The following is a 22,211-nucleotide window of genomic DNA, read 5'->3' as shown; positions in this document are numbered from 1 at the left end:
TTTTACATCTTTATCCTCTCACCTTGAAAATATGTCCTCTAGATTTGGATCCCCTACCCTGGAGAAAAGACCTTGGCCAGTGACCTTATCTATACCCTTCATGATTTAGGGGCTTTATTCTGTTCCTAGTTACTCTTTTGCTGTTAGTATATTTGTAGAATCTGTTTAGATTGACCTTTACCTTGCCTGCCAAAGCTATGTCCCCTTTTTGCCCTCCTGATTTCCCTCTTAAGTGTACTCTTGCACTCTCTGTAGTCCTGAAGAGATTCTCTTGATCCCAGCTGCCTATACTTGACATATGCCTCCTTTTTTTTGACTAAAGCCTTAATCTTTCTAATCATCCAGTGCCCCCTTCTCCTGCCACAACCTTGCTCCTCAGACTAGCAGGAACATGCTGGCCCTGAACTCTCGTTATCTCGCTTTTGAAAGCCCACCACATGCCAGATATCCCCTTACCTGAGAACAGCCTCCCCCAATCAACTTTTGAAAGTTCCTCTCTAATACCATCAAAATTGGCCTTGCCCTAATTTAGAACTTCCAACTTGTGGACCAGACCTGTCCTTTTCCATAACTACATTAAAACTAATAGAAGTATGGTCACTGGTCCCGAATTGCTCCCCCACTAACACCTCAGTCACTTGCCCTGCCTTATTTCCAAAGAGGAGGTCAAGGTTTGCCCCTTCTCTAGTAGGACCATGAGCAGAAAACCTGCACTGTCTCACAACAGCGTTATTTGCAATCCCTCTTGGGGTGCAGTATGACGGAGATGAAGCACAGGCAGTGGAGAGAAGAAACAAAGCACTGAAGGAGGAAAAGGAAAGCTCTCAATAGAAGGCTTTGTCCACCTAGGATCATCAGGGAGTATTTCTCCTACCTTTACCTTAGCTGGAAGCTGTATCGAGGGTTTCTGTGATTCAGCACAGCAGTGTTCATTGAACTGTGCCACCTCCTTCAAGCAGACCTACAGTGACAGAACAGGGCAAGGATAAAACTGGAGATCACTGTGGCCCCAAAATCTCTAAAACTTGGGATCCTTCTGGGCTGGAATTGACAACGTTGCCAATATCTCTCAGTTTGTTCTATGTCACAGAAAGGCCAGGAGTGGAAACTTTATAGTCTTTTGTCAAACTAGAGAAAAGTAGGAGAAGTGGCCATGTGGCCACTGGTGTAAGGTGCCTCAGACCCTCCTCTGTGAGTGTCATATAATTCAGGCCAGCCAGCCTGGACCTGTCATAGTAATATCAGAGCAAGTCAGTATTCACATTATCAAAACAGTACTCTGGTCTATTCTTTCAATGTCTAGCTGTCAGGAAAAGTTCTGATATTGCAGTACAGTAGATCAATGTCAAGTTCTGTCTTTTTGTCAGTTTCATGACCACAGTGTTAAAAGTACCTACTGGCCATGGTGTATTGACCTGACTGTTTGAAGGCTGGCAATATTTAGGTCATCTTTTAAGGTCTTTTTGCTAGAAATGGCTTCTCAGTTATGCTTCTGAATGATCCCATAGATATCCAACAATTGATCAGAATCAAGTTTACACTTGAAACTGCCTACGTCCCAATGTCTTGTTGTTTTACCAGTCACCCATTGTAACAATGTAACAAGCCTGAAGAAAGGTAATACCCGAAACGTTGACTCCTCCTTTCCTCCAGATGCTGCCTGGCTTGCTGTGTTCTTCTAGCCTCCTGTTTGTCTACCTTATGTTTTCCAGTTTGCCTGCAAAAAAGGGCTGAGACTTGTACAGGATTGGATTTAAAGGAAAGTATTTTAAATCAAATAATTCTCACCTCCTTGTCTGTTATTTTGTTATCCAATGATAAGCACAATATGAAAGTGTCACCATTAAGAGCAACAATCTTTGAATGTCTTACACTAGATACTATTGAAGCTTGAGTTTGAGGATCCCCATTGAAATTAATTAGAACCTTCAGTAATGAAGTAATTTGGTTGTACATCAGCTGGGTCGAGGCTCTTAGCAGCATAACTGCTTTTTGCTAATCCTCCACACTTTCTCAGCATGTACTTTCTTACCAATAATACAACTACTGTTAGGACAAATCTTCAGGCACGTCTCTTCACCATAACTATAGAGTGATATAACACACAGGCACAAGAGAGAACAGCGTAGTGAGAGAAAATGATGCATCCATCAATAAGTTAGGTAATGTAGAATGGGAGTGACATGTGAAAGAAACCTAGCTCTTGCTTTTTAGAATACCTATAATTATTTTCTTACTTCATTTGTATAGCTGTATAGTATGTATGCAAATGAAAACATGTTTTCACAATTGTCAATTTTCATGAAACTGCTCCATTAAGCAACTGTTAGGATTTAAATAACTGTCGTACGTGTATATAAACGTTGTAATATGTAGTTCAGGTTGTACTCACTAAACCAGTACTGAGGGAGTGCTGCATTGTTGTAGCTGCTACTATCCGATGAGATGTTATTCAAATTCCCCTCTGCTGACTTGGCTGATTCACGTGAAAGTAAAAGATGCTATCACATTATCTGAAGAGGTGTGGTTCATTTCCCTGGTGTCTTCCTCAACCAAAATCATAAAAACTGTCATTCATCTCATCATTGTTTGTGAAATCTTGCTTAGAGAAGAATGCTACAATATAATAGCAATTACTGCACCTGAATGTGAAACATGTGAAATTTTTTGAGAGATGTGTCAACATCTCAGACAATAGCTAGGCTTTTTGGTGCTTTTGATTGTGCATTTGTTTAATCTAGCTTGTGGCAGGCAATATTTAAGCACAGGCATTTAAATCAATCTCTCTTATCCCAGTGTTGGAATCATACCTCCACTTCCTCTGTTGTGAATACTTATGAAGAATAGACCTTTATTTAACTTTTTTGTTAAAAAGTGTAAAATTTAAAACTACTTTCTTAATCATCTACTTGATTTTAAATTGAATATTTATCCAGAATGTATCCACCGGGTTATTTCTTGATATGGCTTGATACTCTAATGGTATATGAGGCACTGTGAGAAAAATCACCATTTTCTTTATTTTCAAAGAGCTATTATAGACAGTGCCTCCACAGGGCATACCTGAATCCCAAATATTTAATGGCTATTTACATATGAAATTGGGAGAGGTTCTTAATACTCACTACCTCATCAGCCATCTACATCTTCAACCTTGGCAATATCTAGCTGCAATATTTCATACCTTGTTAGAGTAACACTGGGGTGTGTGTGTGCTGAATCTACAGAATCAGACACATCCGTGAAGTTTGTGCACGTGCTTTGAGATGCTTCTTCCTGTTTTCATTCAGCCTCCCTTTTGCAGGACAATTGTTCATCATGGCAGGACCCTCTGAATAGCGCCGCTTCTGGCTCCGGTGGAGAAGGATGCGGTAAGTCCCAGTGATGGGACTGTGACAGTCCCAATGAGTATTATTGCAGATGTGCTCCTCTGTGATTCCCAGGCGCCTCAATGCATTCTTCACCTCCTTTTCCTCTTCGTTTAGAGGGAGAGAACTGGCTAGGTGTGCCGGATTCAAGTGGAATGGTTGGTATGGCTCAGGACATTCCATTCCCTTCAGCCATGGACTGTCCAGGATGTTGGCCAGGGTGAAGCGGTTTGTTGGAACAGTTTGAAGAATTCCATGAATTAATTTCTGGCAGGGATCTGATACATAGGCTGGAATTGTGTACGATCCTAGTAAAATGCACTTTTTCAGCTTCCTGACAGTTTCCGCATGGAAAGGCAAGGTTGCCGTCACCATGAAGTACAGTAGGATGCCCAGAGCCCAGATGTCCACGTGAATTCCAAAGTAGCTATTTTCTTTAAAGAGCTCTGGCGCTGCATATGGAGGAGAGCCACAAGAAGTGTTTAAGGGTTCCGACAAAGGACACACAGCACTGAAGCCAAAGTCACCCAACTTCACACAATTAGCAGCTGAGTAGAACACATTTTCTGCCTTGAGATCCCGATGGATCACATTGTTGTCATGCTGAAAAGGAATATGCAAAGTTAGGCAAATATGAATTGGGGAAGAAATAGGTGAGAAAAATGAGGAGTTGATAGTAGGTTCGTTGTAATAAACGTAGTAGGAGCACCAGAGCTATCACCAGCTCCAACTGCATCACTCCATTCCAATAATGACTTCTTCCCACAGCATAGCCAAGATTAACATTTCTAAGGTTATTAACTCTGCCTCTTCTCTGACACTGTGGGCTGGATTTTCCAACAGGTTTCAGGGCTCTGATGCTCAGACCAAATCGGGATGCTCTAGCCTACATGTACCACTAGTGAGACTGGCTAAGCAGTTCTCTGGGAGTTGGCCTTCGACATGATTCTTTAGGCCTTCCTTATCTGAATAACTTTATCTGAATAAAGTACGGGTAATTCTTCTACAGCTCCCAGAGTGCCAGAAACAAATGGATTGAATTCAACAACACGCCGACAATTTGGTAATCTTCTCTTCATTTTCTGTTAAATCTACACAGTCTTTTCTGATGGATCTGCACTGTGGATTTCTTTCCTGCACCGGGTTCCTTTCCTGCATCCTGGATTCCTTTTTTACAAGGGAGTTCTTTCTGTCACTATGGATTCCATTAGTCAAGCACAGTTGTAAGCATTTAGAAGATGAGGAGGATAAAAACCAACAGTGATATATACCTGAGATAACAAAGTGTAGAGCTGGATGAACACAGCAGGCCAAGCAGCATCAGAGGAGCAGGAAGGCTGACGTTTCGGGCCGAGACCCTTCTTCAGAAATGGGGGAGGGGAAGGGGGTTCTGAAATAAATAGGGAGAGAGGGGGAGGCGGACAGAAGATGGATAGAGGAGAAGATAGGAGGAGAGGAAACAGACAGGTCAAAGAGGCGGAGATGGAGCCAGTAAAGATGGGGAGTTAGGGAGGGGATAGGTCAGTCCAGGGAGGACGGACAGGTCAAGGGGGCGGGATGCCTCCTGCAGTGCCACAACGATGCTACCCGAAGGTTGCAGGAACAGCAACTCATATTTCACTTGGGAACCCTGCAGCCCAATGGTATCCATGTGGACTTCACAAGCTTCGAAATCTCCCCTCCCCCTACCGCATCCCAAATCCAGCTTAGCTCGTCCCCGCCTCCCTAACCTGTCCTTTCTCCCACCTATCCCCTCCTCCCACCTCAAGCCCCACCCCCATCTCCTACCTACTAACCTCATCCCGCCCCCTTGACCTGTCCGTCCTCCCTGGACTGACCTATCTCCTCCCTACCTCCCCACCTGCACTCACCTTTACTGGCTCTATCCCCGCCTCTTTGACCGGTCTGTCTCCTCTCCACCTATCTTCTCCTCTATCCATCTTCTATCCGCCTCCCCCTCTCTCCCTATTTATTTCAGAACCCCCTTCCCCTCCCCCATTTCTGAAGAAGGGTCTAGACCCAAAACGTCAGCTTTCCTGCTCTTCTGATGCTGCTTGGCCTGCTGTGTTCATCCAGCTCTACACCTTGTTGTCTCAGATTCTCCAGCATCTGCAGTTCCTACTATCTCTGAAACAAGGTAAAGAGACTTGGTCACATGCCAATTGATTATGCAGTGTCATATAAGCAAATGAGCACCACAGGTAACTCCAATTCATTTTAGTGAAGAATAAGTCTTTTAAAATATGAGTAGTATTTGGATGAGGGCAGAAGAAGAAAAGAATGACAAACCTTGTAAGGTCTTCTTCATTCTCTGAATGTTGTGGCAACCTCTACACTATGCTGCTACCTGGTCATTCCATAAGGACTTTGAAGTATATAAAATTGATACTGCTTTCTTCCTCTCACAATATCCTTTGGCAGTCTGAAAACTAAATGCAATCTGGTGGATATGTCAGACTTTAGAAATGATGCAGGACCGGAAAGATTATATAGACAATCTACCTTAAACCATTTGTCTTTAATATGAGATTGTCCTTTAGGTGAATGTTTGGTATCAGTCTAACTCAATCATGTGTTAAAAAAAAGGCAATATCACTTGAATGATGTCAATACAAGAGGCTTATTTTCAAAGCTAAGACTACATCTCCACTTACCATGTGTTTAACAGCCGATACAATCTGAATAAATATAAATTTACTCTCATATTCTGAGAAACGTCCATTTGTGGAGATCTTGGTGAAAAGATCCCCTCCATCTGCATACTCCAAGACCAGGTACAGTCGAGATTGTGTTTCCAGCATCTCATACAGCCGGATGATATTTGGATGATGAAGTTGCTCCATACACAGAATTTCATTTATGAACAGTTGTTGTGAATTCTGGGTTACTTGCTTTTTATTCATGATTTTAATTGCTACCTTGTCTACAAGTTACAGAGAAAAAGATATTCATTACTTTATTATTAATATCAATCATAATATTTCAATATATTCAATATATCAATATATATCAATATTTCAATCAGCTGACTGCAAAGTAGTGAGGCACAAAACACTTCATAACACAACCTGATTGTACATCAAGTAACTGGAGCTTGCAAAACAATTGAATATCAGATTTATTGATTAGGCTAAGGGTTGAGAGGTTACACAAGATGCTAGAGTGAGGGGAATGAAGAGTTTAGGTGGAGATTGAAGGTAAGAAAACAGAGGATCAAAACAGAATGAGTACCTTAATTTTTGAAGTGTTATGCAACAAAACCAATGTTCGTCATAGAAGGCAAAATTGCAAGGTCATCAGGACTTGATGTGGGATATGATACAAACAGCCAAGTTTTGATGTGCTAAAAAACTAATTAAGGCAGAGAAAGGGATCATTTGACCCACTAAATCCATCAGCTGAAATAGAGTGAAAATGGTGGGTGAGCAATGAGATTTCAGCCTGGAACACTGAATTAATCAAGTCTGAAGGCAATAAAGGCATGAATTAACTTTTTTTTGGATACTAAATTAAATGAGGCAAGAGCAGAAATAATGTTGTTGAAGTGTAAATGGTTGATCTCATTATGGAGAAGACATGGGTTGAAACTTCAACTAGGGAAAACAGGACCCTGAGCAGGCAAACGATTCCATTGAACTGGACAATTGAAGAGAGACATTGGAGGGTAACCCAGTTGCCAACCCTGTCAAAGGCTGTGGAAAAGCTGAGAAAGATGAAGATGAATAATTGCACCATGGCCATATTCAGAGCAAATGTAATTACAGAATCTGGCTAGGAATACTTCACCAAAATGAAGAGATGCAAGCATGGAATTATATCAAATTGAACAAAGATTTGGAAGGCAGAAACACATTGAATTAGTGTGGAGAAGATGAGGCAGCAGTTTACAATGGCAGAGAGGTTGAGTTTTTTTTTTGAAAACAGAACTTCCCAAGTATGGCAGCTTCGAAAGGGAGAACAACAGTGTCTGAGGGCCTAATAGGGCATGAACGTCGAGAAGGGAAGTTGGGTTTCACAGTTGTGGAGTCAAGGAAGCAGAAACTGGGTCTTGTGGATAAAAGAGGAGGAAGGAGAGTAACTAGACAAAAACACTGGTTCTGGGCTCTGCTGGGAGAAATGTGGAGGAGAGCAGAATTTGACCTAGTGGTTAAGGAGAAGCAATGCAGCAAAAGTTGAATGGTTGGTCTCAGTCTCTATTACAAACAATTATTATTGAAGGTGAGAGTGGTGAGGCACAGAGGAAATGTGTTAAAGGCAATTGTTGGTCTTTGAGAGAAAAAGCCAAGAGCTATCTTTGCCTTTCTGAATTGGTGAATGGTTTTAGCAAATGAGGTTGAGTTGGTTGGTTCTGCTAGATCTGTTGATATTTAGCTAGATGAGCTGCATGAAACATAAGATTAAGTCTGTGGCAGGTGAAAACATTGAGAAAGAAGACAGAAAGCAAAGGCTTTTTGAGAGACAGGTATATGAGAGGTGTGGTAGAACAAACTGAAGGCTGCTTAAGTGATGAAGGTCCATGAAATCTTTGAATGAAGGAAGGACACCAACCCTTGCAGCTAAAGCTAAATTGTTCACATTATGGTGTGGGCCACTTTTGCCATGGGTAAGAGGTTGAATGGCCTACTCCTGTTCCATAGTTCAAAGCTAAGTGTGCCTACGTGAGGAAAGATTTGGTGGTACCACAAGAACAACATTTATTGATTAACACAATCTTATCATGGAAATACTTATAAAGAAACATTTGACTAAGTACTCCAACTATAGAGATCAAGTTGAGCCTTCCAATTTGAAAATATTTTTAAAAATATTATCTTCATTACCCCAAAACTGGCAAAAAAACATTGAGAAGAAGCTGTTGTCACCATCCGCAGTGTAAAAACCCATGTGAATGTTAACTGCAGTCAACTGGTGCTGAACACGAAATCATAATAAATGATCTTTGCTGATAGTGGTTGTGTCTATGATAATCTATGGGTGTATTCCTTGTGCAGGTTTTTTAGTACTCTAAATGTGCCATGTTTCCAAATTAACTTGTGTTTGTTAGTCTCTGTGCTGCAGAAAGCCCAGATCTAAATGCTTCTGTCACAGATGATGGCTGCTGCTAATGAGACTTCATTGTCAATTGAATGGAGGTGGATGCCGAAAAACTGAAGTGCACAGAAACTCAGCAAATCCAGTGGCATCTGTAGAAAGCAAAAGTTCTTTGGAAGAGTCGTAATGGATATGTTCTGAAGAAGAGTTAAATTGGACTTGAAATGGTAGCTGTTTCTCTCTCCACAATTGCTGCCAGGTCTGCTGAGTTTTTCCAGCACTTTCTGTTTTTATTTCAGGTTCTCAAGTTGTCAGTTTAATAATGTCAAAGATTAGTGATAATTATTAGCAGTATTTTACTCTGCTAGTTTTAACCAGTCCTTAAATAGATGGTTTAAAGATGCATTGCTTGATGCATTAAGCTCTGTACTATTTCATATTGTTTTGTTTAGAATATAATGTTATCATTAACATTAATGTTATTAGTTATTATTATATTTGGGGCGGCATGGTGGCTCAGTGGTTAGCACTGCTGCCTCACAGCGCCAGGGACCCAGGTTCGATTCCACCCTCATGAGACTGTCTGTGTGGAGTTTGCACATTCTCCCCGTGTCTGTGTGGGTTTCCTCCCAGAGTCCAAAGATGTACACACTAGGTGGATTGGCCATGCAAAATTGCCCATAGTGTTCAGGGATATGTAGATTAGGTGGGTTGTAGGGGGATGGATCTGGTTGGGATGCTCTGAGGGTCGATGTGGACTTGTTGGGCCGAATGGCCTGTTTCCGCACTGTAGGGATTCTATCATTCTATTACTTTTATTTTTCAATACATTACAGAATAATTGCATAGCAGACAGGTTTTTATTTATAATCTCGATACCAGCATGAATTTGTCTCTTCTGAAAATACAGACAACCTCTTTAATCAGCCAGACTTCTCAGTATGTAGGATAGGAGTGGGTCAGGTAGACAAACCTTTTGTTAAGCAGTGTATTCCAAGCTTCACTTTGGAGAAGTTCCCAGTACCAATTTCTCCACGGAGTTGGTAAAATCCAATCCTTTTTCCAAGCATCAGTTCATTTTTTACTTTCTTGCTATTCTTCATGTCATAAATAACTTTCTCAAATGGTGAGAGTAAGATATTTTGCTCCTCTTCTTGCTCCTTCTCATCCATATGGTGTTGCACCTGCCATTTAACACTTTGTGTTGTGCCAAGGTAACCACTCAAACTCTTGTTGTGATAAGATAAATTTGCTACAGCCATCAATAAGGTTCACAGGGTGTGTCTGAAAAACAAGAACTTCTTCACCATTCCTCAAAAAAAAAGTCTGTCAAAGCTGGCAAGCTTTAAAAAAGCATCCTCAGTGCATTGGTTGATCCTCAATGAATCAAGTTTTATTTTAGTTCCTAACGAGCTCACTTCTTAGAAGATCCTTCCCAGCTTGCATTTGTTAGTTTCTTACTGCAGAAAGTCCAGGTCTAAATGCTTCTGCCACAGATGATGGCCACTGCCAATGAGACGAGAATATTGCTACTTCATCATAATCATTTGAATGGAGGTTGAAAAACATTCACTTTGTCTTCCTCTTGATAGGAGAATCTTTTAATCTTTTAGACAATGACTGAACATACTCTGTGATGACACTGGAAAAAAAATAAATGTAATTTTGATAATGGACAGTCAGTAGATCTGAAGAAAATATGTTATATGATAAGGGGCCACAAAATCCATTGTCTGGTTTATAAAATAGCAAGAGATCAACTCAGAGAAAACTATTTTGTGTTGTTGAAAAACGGTGATTGGAGTGTCTATGTTCAACAACTTATGCAATACTAAACTATTTTCCCCTGCCATGTATACATCCAATTTTCTTTTAAACTTATTGAACATTTTCACTTTCACCACCGTCAAAGGCAGCAAGTTCCAGGCCATTACCATTCGATACTTAAAAAAAAATTCACCTTCATATTCTTGTCCAAAACATTAAGTCTGTGTCACCTATACCTGGTGCCATTAGAATATGAGGACTGTTTTTCTTCAATGAGGCGTAAGGGTTTTCTGAAACTTCAGATGTCAGCCAAGTATATGGCCCTACTCTTTAAAGAGTGACAATCCCATTCTTCCTGTGACCTTTTGGTGTTCCTGCTTTAAAGCAAGGTGTCGGTTCACTGCTAAATAAAAATCAAAAGAATTGTGGATGCTGTAAATCAGAAACAAAAGTAGAGATGCTGGAAAAGCTCAGCAGATCTGGCAGCTTCTGTTGAGAGAAATCAGAGTTAACATTTCGGGTCGAGTGACCCTTCCTCAGTTCTGATTTCTCTTCACAGATGCTGCCAGACCTGCTGAGCTTTTCCCGCAATCTCTATTTTTGTTACAGGTTCACTAATGCCCCTCAGGTAAGGAAATCTGCCATCCTCACCTGGTCTGGTTTACATGTGACTCCAGACCCACAGCAATGCAGTTGACTCTCAACTGCCCTCTGAAATGAAACCACTCACTTGTATCATTCGCTATAAGGTCTCAAGAAACAAATGGAACCAGACAGACTACCTGACTTCCACCTAGGCACCAGAAAAGACAATGGCAGAAATAGCCCTGTTGACCCTGCAAAGTCCTTCTTACTAACATCAGGGGACTAGCGCCAAAATTGTGAGCGCTGTCTTGCAGACTAATCAAACATTGCCTAACATTGTCTATCAGTTATGTTTCAGTGAGTATGACTATGTCCCAGACTCTACTATCACCATCCCTGGTTATGTCCTGTCCCTTTCAATAATACCCAAACAGAAATGAGGACCTTCAAACAGCAAATTATATTTTTAAAACCTACCTGACAACTTTACTGACTGTATATAGAGTGCGTATTCTTGTGTCATTGTACACATCACACCAGCACCATGCAAGCCAGCTGATCAGTATTCTTAATGATTCAAGCTAAACAGGTTAAAGTCTTATTGGTGAGATCCAGCAGACTGGGGTGCCTACTAGTGATGTAGGCTTGGCTGATGGATCATAAAAGAACACTGCCTAAATCTCTCACTCCACTGCTGCCTACCATGTTCCAATTATTGAACCCTTTCCCATGACTAACCTTAAGTTCAAAAGGACCTGTAAGATTTCTACCCTGTTCCCAATTCTCAAATGATCAAAGCTGAATTGAGGCTATGCAGCAACATACAACAGGTATTAAGTAATTGCTAGATAAGAATAGCACTAACCTTCAGATTTGTTGACATTAGTAAAGAAACCCATATAATCAAAATACGTTAACAATGTCTCCAGCCAGTTGTTACATAATAATTTCAGAACTAATTTAAATTGATTAAATTTATTCTTTAAACATGCCCAAATTTGATTTTGTAACACTGCGTTATCAGTGAATAAGATAGCATATCATAAATTCGTAGGAGTAGTTACCTGTTTCATTGAATTTGTATAATATTACTTTCTTCTCCATCTGTTGTAGCTTTATGTTGATCCTTCGGTTTTTACGTGTCCTGCTGCATGAAGTGCCTTTCCATCCCACTTTTCAGTATTGCCTACTGTTCACTGCTGCTGTGTCAGTTGCACATGGTGGAGTCTGAAAGGGTTTCAATCTCTGGTGAGTGCTACAAAGAACAGACAGAAATATTCTGCTATCTGGATTAATCTTGCTCAGTTACTCACAGTCTTAAGGATGAGGATTAATGCAGTTACTTTGCCTTTTTATATGTGACCTGGTTATTCTTAACAGGATTTCAAGAATTACTGCCTGACCAAAATGACTAGGTTCTATTTATTTAAAGGTGTCATTAGTGCAATTATTTCTTTTAATAGAATGCAATCATCTTAAAACAACCTACCCTTTGTTATTGACTGTACTCCACAATGCAAAGCTCCTAAAGTGATTTCTCACACTATGCTGCCAGTGTCACTTCTTACACAATACCAAATTATATTGATAAAGGTAAAGTCACCATGGCCCCAGAGGACCATAGGGCTGCTCTCTCATTAGACAGACATGACTGGTGATGAATTTAACTTGAGAGTCACCATGCCTCAGGAAAGGGCGATTGAGAAGGTGGGACTTCATGGTGACCTTAGCCAGTGAGGGAATTGAACCCACACTGTTGGCATCACTCTGCATCGCAAACGAGCCATCCAGCCATTTGAGCTTATATTGATATAATGTCTACAACATAGGAAAAGACCTCCCAAGAGCCTGGACAGGAATATAATCAGACAAAAGCAAAACAAAATTGATTCAAACTGGTCCATGTTATCGGTACAAAATAGTCTCTCTGCCTATTAGCAATTTATTTTTCATAACATTAACCTTTATTTTCCATTGAGTTGGAAAATGACTGTCAGGATTCTTAATTTCAAACAGAATTAAAGAAATGAGTTTAGGAATCATTTCTCCAACTATTGCTCTGTGAAAGTAGATTGGGTGTGTGGAAAAATCAGCTGTTGATTCACTCAGGATCTCTCTTACTTTGCAGATGTAGAAAGGTTTTGCCCATGAGACTTCAGGCATGTCTGGTCAAAGAGGGGTGTGTTGCAAAGGGAAGCTGGCTTGAAAGGGTTAACTTGAAAGCTTTGGAATATCTCCACCCATTGATGTGTAAAAGACTGGCTCGTCCCTCATTCAGTCAGTATTTTGTTAGTGAGATCTACAGTCATGTAGAATATACCTGGTTACTATTGCTTAAGAGGTAACAGCGTGTCTTTTCTGATGTTAGCCAGTCTTAAGCTAATGTAACCTGTTATTTACATTTTTTTTTCCTTTATTCATTCATGGGATGAGGGGCATCGCTGGCTAGGCAGCATTTATTGCCAATCCCAATTTCCCAGAGGGCAGTTAAGTGTCAACCACATTGCTGTGGGGCTGGAGTCACGTGTAGGCCAGACCAGGTAAGGATGGCAGTTTCCTTCCCTAAAGGACATTAGTGAACCAGATGGGTTTTTCCTCTAATTGACAATGGATTCACTGTCGTCATTAGATTCTTAATTCCAGATATTTATTGAATTCAAATTCCACCATCTGCAGTGACAAGATTCGAACCTGGATCCCTAGAATGTTATCTATGTCTCTGGATTAACAGTCCAGCGATAATACCATCACCTCCCCACTATTATGTAATAAATCATAAACTACTACTGATCTGTGGCTCATCCTTCTAATACTTAATACTAGTAAGCCCTGTAGACTAGTATTAGAAGAAGCGTTGGTGGCACCATATTTAACTGAAGAAGATCTTGTCACAACCATGCGTCAACTGTGACCATCTCTTAAAACAGGGTGTCATAAGAAAGCTATTAAAAGGAGGAGTGAAGGGGTTTAGTAGAAGAATTTCTAAGCTTAGGCCCTGGATGATTGAAAGCATTGCCATCTATTGTGGAGCAAAGTGATTTTTTAAATTTGTTTGCAGTGTGAGTGTCATTGGCTAGGCCAGCATTTATTGTCAACCCCTAATTGTTTTTGAAAAGGTGGTGGTAAGCCACCTTCTTGAACCACTGAAGCCCCCCATATGATGTAGGGACAACTACAGTGCTGTTAGAAAGGGAGTTCCAGGATTTTAACCCAGCAACTGTGAAGGAACAGCAATGTAGCTCCAAGTCAGAATGGTTTGGCTTGGAGGAGAACTTGCAGGTGTAGGTGCTCCGTATAGCTGCTGCCCTTGTCCTTCTAGGTGATTGCAGTCATATGTTTGGAACGTGCTAACGAAGGAGGCTTGGTGAATTACTGCAGAGCATCTTGTAGATGGTATTTGGGATGCACAAAAGGCCAGAGAGTAAGGAACATAGAGGTTTGTGTGTGTGTGTCCCATTTCTACTGCAAAGTACAGTGCTTGTATGTATATGCATCCATGTGTATGCCTGTCTGTTTTATAATGCACCTGTGAAGAGATGTTTTAATTTGTTAAAGATGCTATATAAGTACAAATTGTTGTTGTTCCCTACTTCCCCCACTATAGTGTGGTTTGTGAACACACGTATTCTTGCCCCCACCTCATGCTTAACTTTGTCCTTGTCTCTCTGGGCCAAACACTTGTGTCAGACGAGATAGTGGACTCAGCCTGAGCCATGTGTTCAGGGTGAACCCAGCATCCAGGTTGATTTGACAACTTATGCAGAGGCATCAGAAAGAAGAATTTTACCTCGACGAATTTTCATCAGTATAGAAAGAGATAATTCAGATATGTACCTGAACTTAGAGAGCAGGTCACTCTCAAGTGATTTATAACATCTAATTTGTAAAATAATGAGCAACAGGAGCATTACTCCTGTGAAGAAGGAGTAAACTATGTTGGTGGGAAGATGGGAAGTAAGTTGTTGCTGCATAAATTAAAAGCCAACTTGGAGAGGAAGCAGGTTACTGAATTTTCTTGCACCATCTGTCAATGTGTTAAATTCAGTTAATCCTCCCCTTTCTTTTTGCTTCTGCAGGACCAGGAGCAGACAAGGCAGAATTATTTCAAAGTACTGAGAAACTTAAAAGTAACTATTATAAAACAATAATTCCATCCATTTCCCTGGTAGCCAAAAGACCAAAGTAAAGACCTAATTTTTTTTTCCTCAAATGCTGACCCACAGGTATTAATGGAACAGATGAGCTCGTGCAGGGAATGACTGCGAGGTATTCACAGAAAGAAAAACAATGGAACGGGTCATAATAGCCTTATGTGGGGAGATGTCAGTGGTTCTGGATATCTCAAGATTGAATGCCATTATTAGAACTTAACTGACCTGACAAAGTAGGTAAGATTAGAGAACTACTACTTCTTTCAATTCGCTCCAATTCTTCCATAGAATAAAATCCTCATGCTCCGTGCACCATAGGTTAATGATTCTGTAACACCTCTTCCACTGGAAACTGTGTTTGGGATTCACGCTAACAGTCTTCCTTGCACACAACAAACTCCTCTTTTGGCAACAGATGTATGATCATGTATTTCCCAGCAGTTGGAAGATATCCATCCAATGCTCATCTTAATCTAATATTACTATTCTTACTGCAAGACAAAATGGCACATTGTGTATTGGGGAGGCTTCTTGTGGATGTAATTGTGCTCACAGTGAACAAGCAATGGAGTTAAAGAGCCACTTTCACCCAGAAGGCCACAGATTGTAGAAATGGGCAGTTAATACTGAATTACAGAGCACAAGGAATTCTGAGAAGTAGATACAAAACTCATTTTATCTCATCTAGCCTTTCCTAAGAATGACTAGCTTTAACTGAGGAGTCAGTGCATTCAGATTTCATGAGCGGTATTCTGATGAGTATCACACTATGTTCCTGAGGAGGAATGGAAATGCCAAAACTTCACTTTCCTCATAAGGTATTTTAAAAAATAGTAAATCTCAGGGCTGAGGGGAAAGAACTGGGCAGTGGAAATTATTGAAAACTTTCAACACAGTAGGCTGAATAACCTGCTGCAGTACTGCAAAATTCTACAATAAGGAATTATTTTCCTCCTTGTAGAGACCAATGGTGTACAACAGCTTCATTTCAGACCAGAATCATTCTCCAGTCCCAACAGTGTAGCCTAGGCCACTGTATTCTCCATTTTGGAATCAAAGTTGGTGTTCTGGGACAGGTATGAGAGCACTGCATTCCAGCCTTCACAGATGTGAGACCACACTACTCGGAAGCAACCTCAACATTTATATCTGACTGCTCTAAACTCCACCTTGAACGTGAAACAATCTACATCATCCTTTACCAATCTGTCTTGACCTAGAATAAGATTATCATCCCTCCAAGAGAGTCCTGGAATCTCCAAGGATTTAAGACCAACATTTCCAGGACACTCTTGGAGTGCATTCAGCCACAATTTACAACTTTAACCCCAATCAACCTCTTCCGTTCTGACCACTGCAGAAGCAAGCATTAACTCACTTCTTTGTGGGTATGTGACTACAATGGAGGGAGTGCAGAGGTGACTCACCAGGATGTTGCATGGGTTAGAGCATTTTAGCTACGACAAGGGATTGGATAGGCTCAAGTCATTTTTTACAGAGCAGAGAAGGCTGATGGGGGACATGATTGAGACATATGAGGTTACGAGGGGCATGGACAGGGTGGGTAAGCGGCTGTTCTCCTTAGTTGAAGGATCAATAACAAAGGGCCATAATTTTAAAATACAGGGCAGGAGTTTTAGGGATTTGAGGAAAAACATTTTTCACTCGGAGGGTGATGGAAACCTCAAATGCACAGACTGGGAGAGAAGAAAAGATGGGAAACCTCACAACTTTTAAAAATGGAAAGAACTGTGCATGCTGTAAATCAGAAACAAAAACAGAAATTGCTGGAAAAGCTTAGTAGGTCTGGCAGCATCTGTGAAGAGAAATCAGCATTAATGTTTCAGGTCCTGTGACCCTTCCTCAGAACTGATGGTAGCTAGGAAAATGTTGGTTTATATTGCAGAAGATAGGGTGGGGGAGGGGGTAAGGAATAAACGATAAGTGGGAATAGGGCCTAAAGAGTGAGAAGAACAATTGGACAGACAATGGAGTGGATAACGATCTCGCTAGGATAGTGAGTAGCTGTTGATGGAGACTAAATGGATACATTTTCCTAGCCACTACCAATTCTGAGGTAGGGTCACCAAACTTGAAAGGATAACTCTGATTTCTCATCACAGACCTGCTAAGCTTTTCGAGCAACTTCTGTTTTTATTTCAACCTTTAAAAATGCTTGGATAAGCAACTGAAATGTCATAACACTCTAGGCTTTTTTTCAATTCATTCAGAGGATGTGGGCTACACCAACATGCATTACCATTGGCAGTTCAGAGTCAACAACATTACTGTGGATCTGGAGTCACATGTAGACCAGACCAGATAAGGATTACAGTTTCCTTCCCTTTTGTTTTCCTGACAATCAACAACGGTTCATTGTCACAACTAGACATACAATTCCAGATTTTTTAAATTGCCCAGAACATTACCTGGGTTTCTGGATTAATTGGCTAGTGATAATACCACTTGGCCATCTTCTCCCCACTATGAGTGAAGTGCTGGAAAGTGGAATCAGTGTAGCTTGGTCGGTAAAACTTAATGAACCAAAATGTCTCTACTTCTCTATGCTTTAAACAAGGAAAAAGAACTGTGGATGCTGGAAGCACTCATCACATCTGGCAACATCTGTGAGTATTTCCAGCATGGTCCCTTCTTGTAACTGAGCTTTGCTACTAATTGCAGCCGATTGATTGGTTAGCAAAGTTCATGCTGCACCATCTGATTGGACCGCACCTCTTCACGCCTGTCGTGCTGTTGGATTGTTTGCATGCCGTCTGGTGATTGGCGTTTCTGTCCTGTGTTGTCATTGGCGCTCCTATGCTGTGTTGTGATTGGTGGAGGGGTGACAGCGCGTTTTGATTGGTGATTGATGGGGTCAGCAGGTGGCGTGGCGGGAAGGCGGCTGATGGAGGAGCGCGAGAGCGGAGTGGAGCCAGGCCAGAGTCTACAGTTGGAGGCCGAAGTGGACAGGTTGGGCCTACAGCATAAACTGCTGCGGCTGCCGCTGAGCCGGATCAAGGGGCTGATGAAGGCTGATCCCGATGTCTCGCTGGCGAGTCAGGAGGCCGTGTTCGCCATCGGCAAGGCCACGGTGTGTGAGTGAATGGCGGCTACCCCAACCCCAACCCACCCCCACCCTTTTCCTTTCCCCCCCCCAACCACCGCTCCAGGCCGTAACTGTCACTGTGGCCGGACTGTCCTCCTGGGGACAGTTCGCTCGGTCGTTGCCCGTGTTTGTTCTATGGTGCTGAGCTCAGGGCTGCTTGGTGAGGGTACACAGTATATTTACCACAATAATCTCCAGGGGGTAAATTTCGAGTAGAGGTAAGGATAAATGCAAAATACTGGACACTTTAGCAGAACTTCTTCGGTGTAGCTATTCCTTGAAGAGAAATAATAATGAATTAAACATCAATTATTCTAGAAGTGTGACCACTAAAATAAAAACCAAACGTTGCAGCAATTTCTGACGAGTTATTAAGGTGACGTTCCCCGCCCTCCCCTCCATAGATGCCACCAGATTAGAGGGCATAATCAAAGCCGTAGAGATAGACTTTTGAAAAGTAATGATACTTATTGACATACAAAGGGTAGTGGAAGTTTTGACCTCCTCCAAGCAGTTATAGAAATAAGTGGAGGCCAGTCAGCCCCTTGAGCCTGTCCCACCATTCTATAAGCTCGTGGCTGATCTGTGACCTAATTCTATCTACCTGTCTTTGGCCCATATCCCATAATACCTCTGCTTAACAAAAAGTTACCAGTTTCACATTTAAAATTAACAACGATTCAGCATCCACTGCAATTTGTGATAGAGAATTCCAAACATCTACCACCCTTTTTGTTCAGAAGTGCTTCTTAATCTGAATGGTCTGGTCCTAATTCTCAGACAATGCCTCCTAGTTCTAAAATCCCCACCCAATGGAAATAGTTTAAAGGCAAGAATTAGCTTTCATGATTATTTTCTGCACCTGTTTGTGACACTCTTAAACATCTAGATTTTAAATATTTTTAAATCTAGGTCAGTAATTTTATGGTATTAAGGGATATGGGGCAAAGACAGATGTAGAGTTGGGTTCTGGATCGTTTAATCCCTGATGACAGTGACATTGATCACCTTGCATAAGAATGCTTTAATTTAGTTTAACTCTTAAGGAAACTAGTATCTTGGCATCTGTTTATTGTTTACTAATGAGGCAAAAGCAACTTTCCTCATTGTGAAGGGATACAGTGAGAGGAAAGGCTGAGGGAGGAAATGCTACTCCTGCTCAGGACAGAGATTAGAGCTGTATGAGAATTGGAGCTGTATACTGAGTTCCTGGAGAGAGTGAGAGAGAGTATATACTGAGCAACCTGGGTACTACAGTGACTGAACACTGAATTTGGTTTCTCCCAAAGGAACTGTTTGTTGAAGTGATTGCGAAGGATGCATACTCATTCGCTTTGCGGGGAAAGCGTAAAACCATCCAACGAAAGGATGTGGGTGAGTCTGTCAGCAGTTTGTTATTCCAGACTGTTACTTTGTCAGAGCATAAAAAAGGTCTGTGTCGGATTATAATGTGTGCGTGGTTGTGGTTTCAAGTCAGAGTCATAGAAAAGTACAGCATGGAAGCAGACCCTTCGGTCCAACTCGTCCATGTAGATCAGATATCCTATATTAACCTAGTCCCATTTGCCAGCATTTGGCCCATATTCCTCTCAACTCTTCCTTTTCTTATACCTATTCAATGCCTTTAAAATGTTATAATTGTACCAACCTCTGGCAATTCATTCCATAGGCGCATCACCCTCTGCGTGAAAAAGTTGCCTCTTTGGTCCCTTTTAAATCTTTCCCCTCTCACCTTAGACCTATGCCCTCTAGTTTTGGACTCGCTTATCCTAGGAAAAAGACCTTGACTATTCACCCTATCCATGCCCCTCATCATTTTATAAACCTCTATAAGGTCACCCCTCAGCCTCTGACATTCCAAGGAAAATAGCCCCAGCCTATTCAGCCTCTCCGTACAGCTCAAACCCTCCATCCTTGGCAACATCCTTGTAAACTCTTTCAAGTTGCACAATATTTTTCCTATAGGAGGGAGACCATAACTGAACACAGTATTCCAAAAATGGCCTAAACCACGTCCTGTACGCTGCAACATGATCTCCCAACTCCCATACTCAATGCACTGACCAATAAAGACATGTGTATCAAATGCCGCCTTCATCACCTTGTCTACCTGTGACTCCACTTTCAAGGAACTATGAAACTGCACTGTAAAAGTCTCCCTTTTCGGCATCATTCCCCAGGACCTTACCATTAAGTGGATAAGCTCCCTGCATTTATCTAGATTAAACTTCATCTGCCACTCCTCCGCCCATCTGATCAAGGTCCTGTTGTACTCTTGGGTAACCTTCTTCACTGTCTGCTATACAGCTAATTTTGGTTTCATTTGCGACTTGCTAACCATACTTCCTATGTTTACATCCAAATCATGTAAGTGCTAAGCTAAGCTTGTGTGGAGGTGGGACTGCAATGATGAAATAGTCAATTGTTGGTTTGTTTGGAAGTTATCGAAGTTGCTAGATATTGTATTTTTATTTCTCTTTCAGACAATGCAGTTGATGTTACAGATGAATTTGCATTTTTGGAAGGTGAGTCCTTCCTCCTTGTTTAACAGCCATAACTTTGTTTTGTCTGTTGTTTTCTCCTGTCAATCTTTCCTACACCAGTGGAGAAGGCATTGCTGCTGCAAGGTGCAGCAGACAGAATTACCTTGAGCTGAGCTACTGATGTGAAGGCTGAAACTAGTTGAATTGCACAGTCTGTCAAGGCTGTTGTTAATCTTTCACATGAACAGTTATTGCACTAATACAATGTACCCTCCATTCACTCAATTATTTATCTAACCTATTCTTAAAAGTACCTTTAATCAAATTGTTGGACCTTTTTTATTCATTAACATGATGAGGTGTCACTGGCTAGGCTAGCATTTATTGCCCATTCCTAATTGCACAAAGGGCAGTTAAAAATCAACCACATTGCTGTGGATCTGGTGTCACATGTAGGCCAGACCAGGTAGGGAAGGAAACTGCCATCCTTAAGTAACATTAGTGACCAGATGTGTTTTACCAACAATTGACAATATGTTCATGATCATCATCGAACTCTTATTTCCAAATTTTTATTGAATACAGATTCCACCTTTTGCCATGGCAGATTCGAACCTGGGGTCTCTGAATTAACAGTCCAGTGATAATTCTACCAGGCCGTCGCCTCCCCTTATTGATGCACTTCTGAGGCACATGGGACTTGAACCCAGATCTTCTGGTCCACAGGTGGAGCATTTCTACTGTGCCACAAGATCTACTTAGCCTATTCTTAACTATTGACAGAAGTTTTGCTTTAATCATATTTTGGTGTTGCAATCCACAGCTTCACAGTTCTTTCAATCTTAACTTTCTTGTTTATAATCTTCTTTTGTCCTTCTGTAAATAGTTTATGTACATTGTCACACCCCTTTCTGGTTTAAGTCATCACTCATAATTGTACTGTATCCGGTTATGATCTTATGATTTTACTCACTGTGCCATTTTGACTCTTATTTTAAATCTCTTAAAACCCAGTATTTTATTAGTTGATCTCTTTACAGTTTTATCCTCCTGCTTTTAATGTCTTATTTACCTGAAATCAAAATCATTCTTCGTTTCCACATTGCCTGGCCTCCACTTCAATTACTAAGTTATTACATTTCTGACCCCATTCTCCCTCACTAGCAACTCAAAATAATTAATTGGCTGTGAACTACTTTGAGACATGCTCGGATCACTGATGTGAAATATTAATGCTGTTTGCTTCTTAGAATTAGCTTTATTGTCACATGTACTCACATGAGTACAGTGAAAAGTTTACAAGTCACTAGTTACGGTGCCATCTTAGCTACAAGGGCACTTAAGCACCGATTCTTGCGAATAAATTAGAAAAATACAAACTCATAGGAATAAAATAGAAAAATAAAGGAATCAAAAGTTCAGAAATACAGTCCTTCCACCCCAGTCTGTGGTGGTACCTAGCCTCGACTACAAAACGAATAAAAATTTACATGAATAGAGTTCACCTTCTGAACAAGGGGTCTAAACACACACATACAGGGCTTTAAGGTCTCTGCAAAGTCCTCCGTCAGAAGTCCTTGCTCCGGGCACTGCCTCTGCTGAGTCCATGCTTCAGGCACCGCCACCACTGCATCCAAAGTCTACCGAGTCCCTACTGCAGGCCTACCACAGGTAGGAGTCCTCTTCTGGGCATTGCCATGGCCAATGACCCACCGATTTC

General features: G+C 41.2%; 2 protein-coding genes across 5 annotated transcripts in view; one reads left to right on the top strand and one right to left on the bottom strand.

Moving 5' to 3' along the window:
• Positions 1–3,221: 3,221 nt before the first annotated feature.
• Positions 3,222–9,661, bottom strand: LOC109933451 (serine/threonine-protein kinase NIM1-like). Its single transcript, XM_020532438.2, has 3 exons — positions 9,373–9,661; positions 6,023–6,291; positions 3,222–3,971 (listed from the first exon to the last, which is right to left on the bottom strand). Exons 1-3 carry the CDS (start codon positions 9,659–9,661, stop codon positions 3,222–3,224), a joined length of 1,308 nt encoding a protein of 435 aa, XP_020388027.1.
• Positions 9,662–11,891: 2,230 nt separating this feature from the next.
• Positions 11,892–22,211, top strand: part of pole4 (polymerase (DNA-directed), epsilon 4, accessory subunit) — a 30,757-nt gene continuing 20,437 nt past the window's right edge. For 2 of the 4 annotated variants that reach the window (XR_007265104.1, XR_007265103.1), the window contains exons 1-4: positions 11,954–11,999; positions 17,785–17,993; positions 19,298–19,382; positions 20,492–20,533. Coding sequence is in view for 2 of the 4 variants with exons in the window: in XM_020532443.2 (XP_020388032.2) it covers positions 11,903–11,999; positions 17,785–17,993; positions 19,298–19,382; positions 20,492–20,533 (433 nt within the window). In the remaining 2 variants the exon portion in view is untranslated. Of the gene's footprint in view, positions 12,000–17,379; positions 17,530–17,784; positions 17,994–19,297; positions 19,383–20,491; positions 20,534–22,211 lie in introns of those variants that run through there. The other 2 variants (XM_020532443.2, XM_048613981.1) reach the window with 2 other exon arrangements.

Source organism: Rhincodon typus, chromosome 29 (genome assembly GCF_021869965.1).
Source record: "Rhincodon typus isolate 14 chromosome 29, sRhiTyp1.1, whole genome shotgun sequence".
Taxonomy (NCBI): domain Eukaryota; kingdom Metazoa; phylum Chordata; class Chondrichthyes; order Orectolobiformes; family Rhincodontidae; genus Rhincodon; species Rhincodon typus.
The sequence above is the reverse complement of the archived record's forward strand: the minus strand, read 5'-3'. Positions and strand labels throughout refer to the sequence as shown.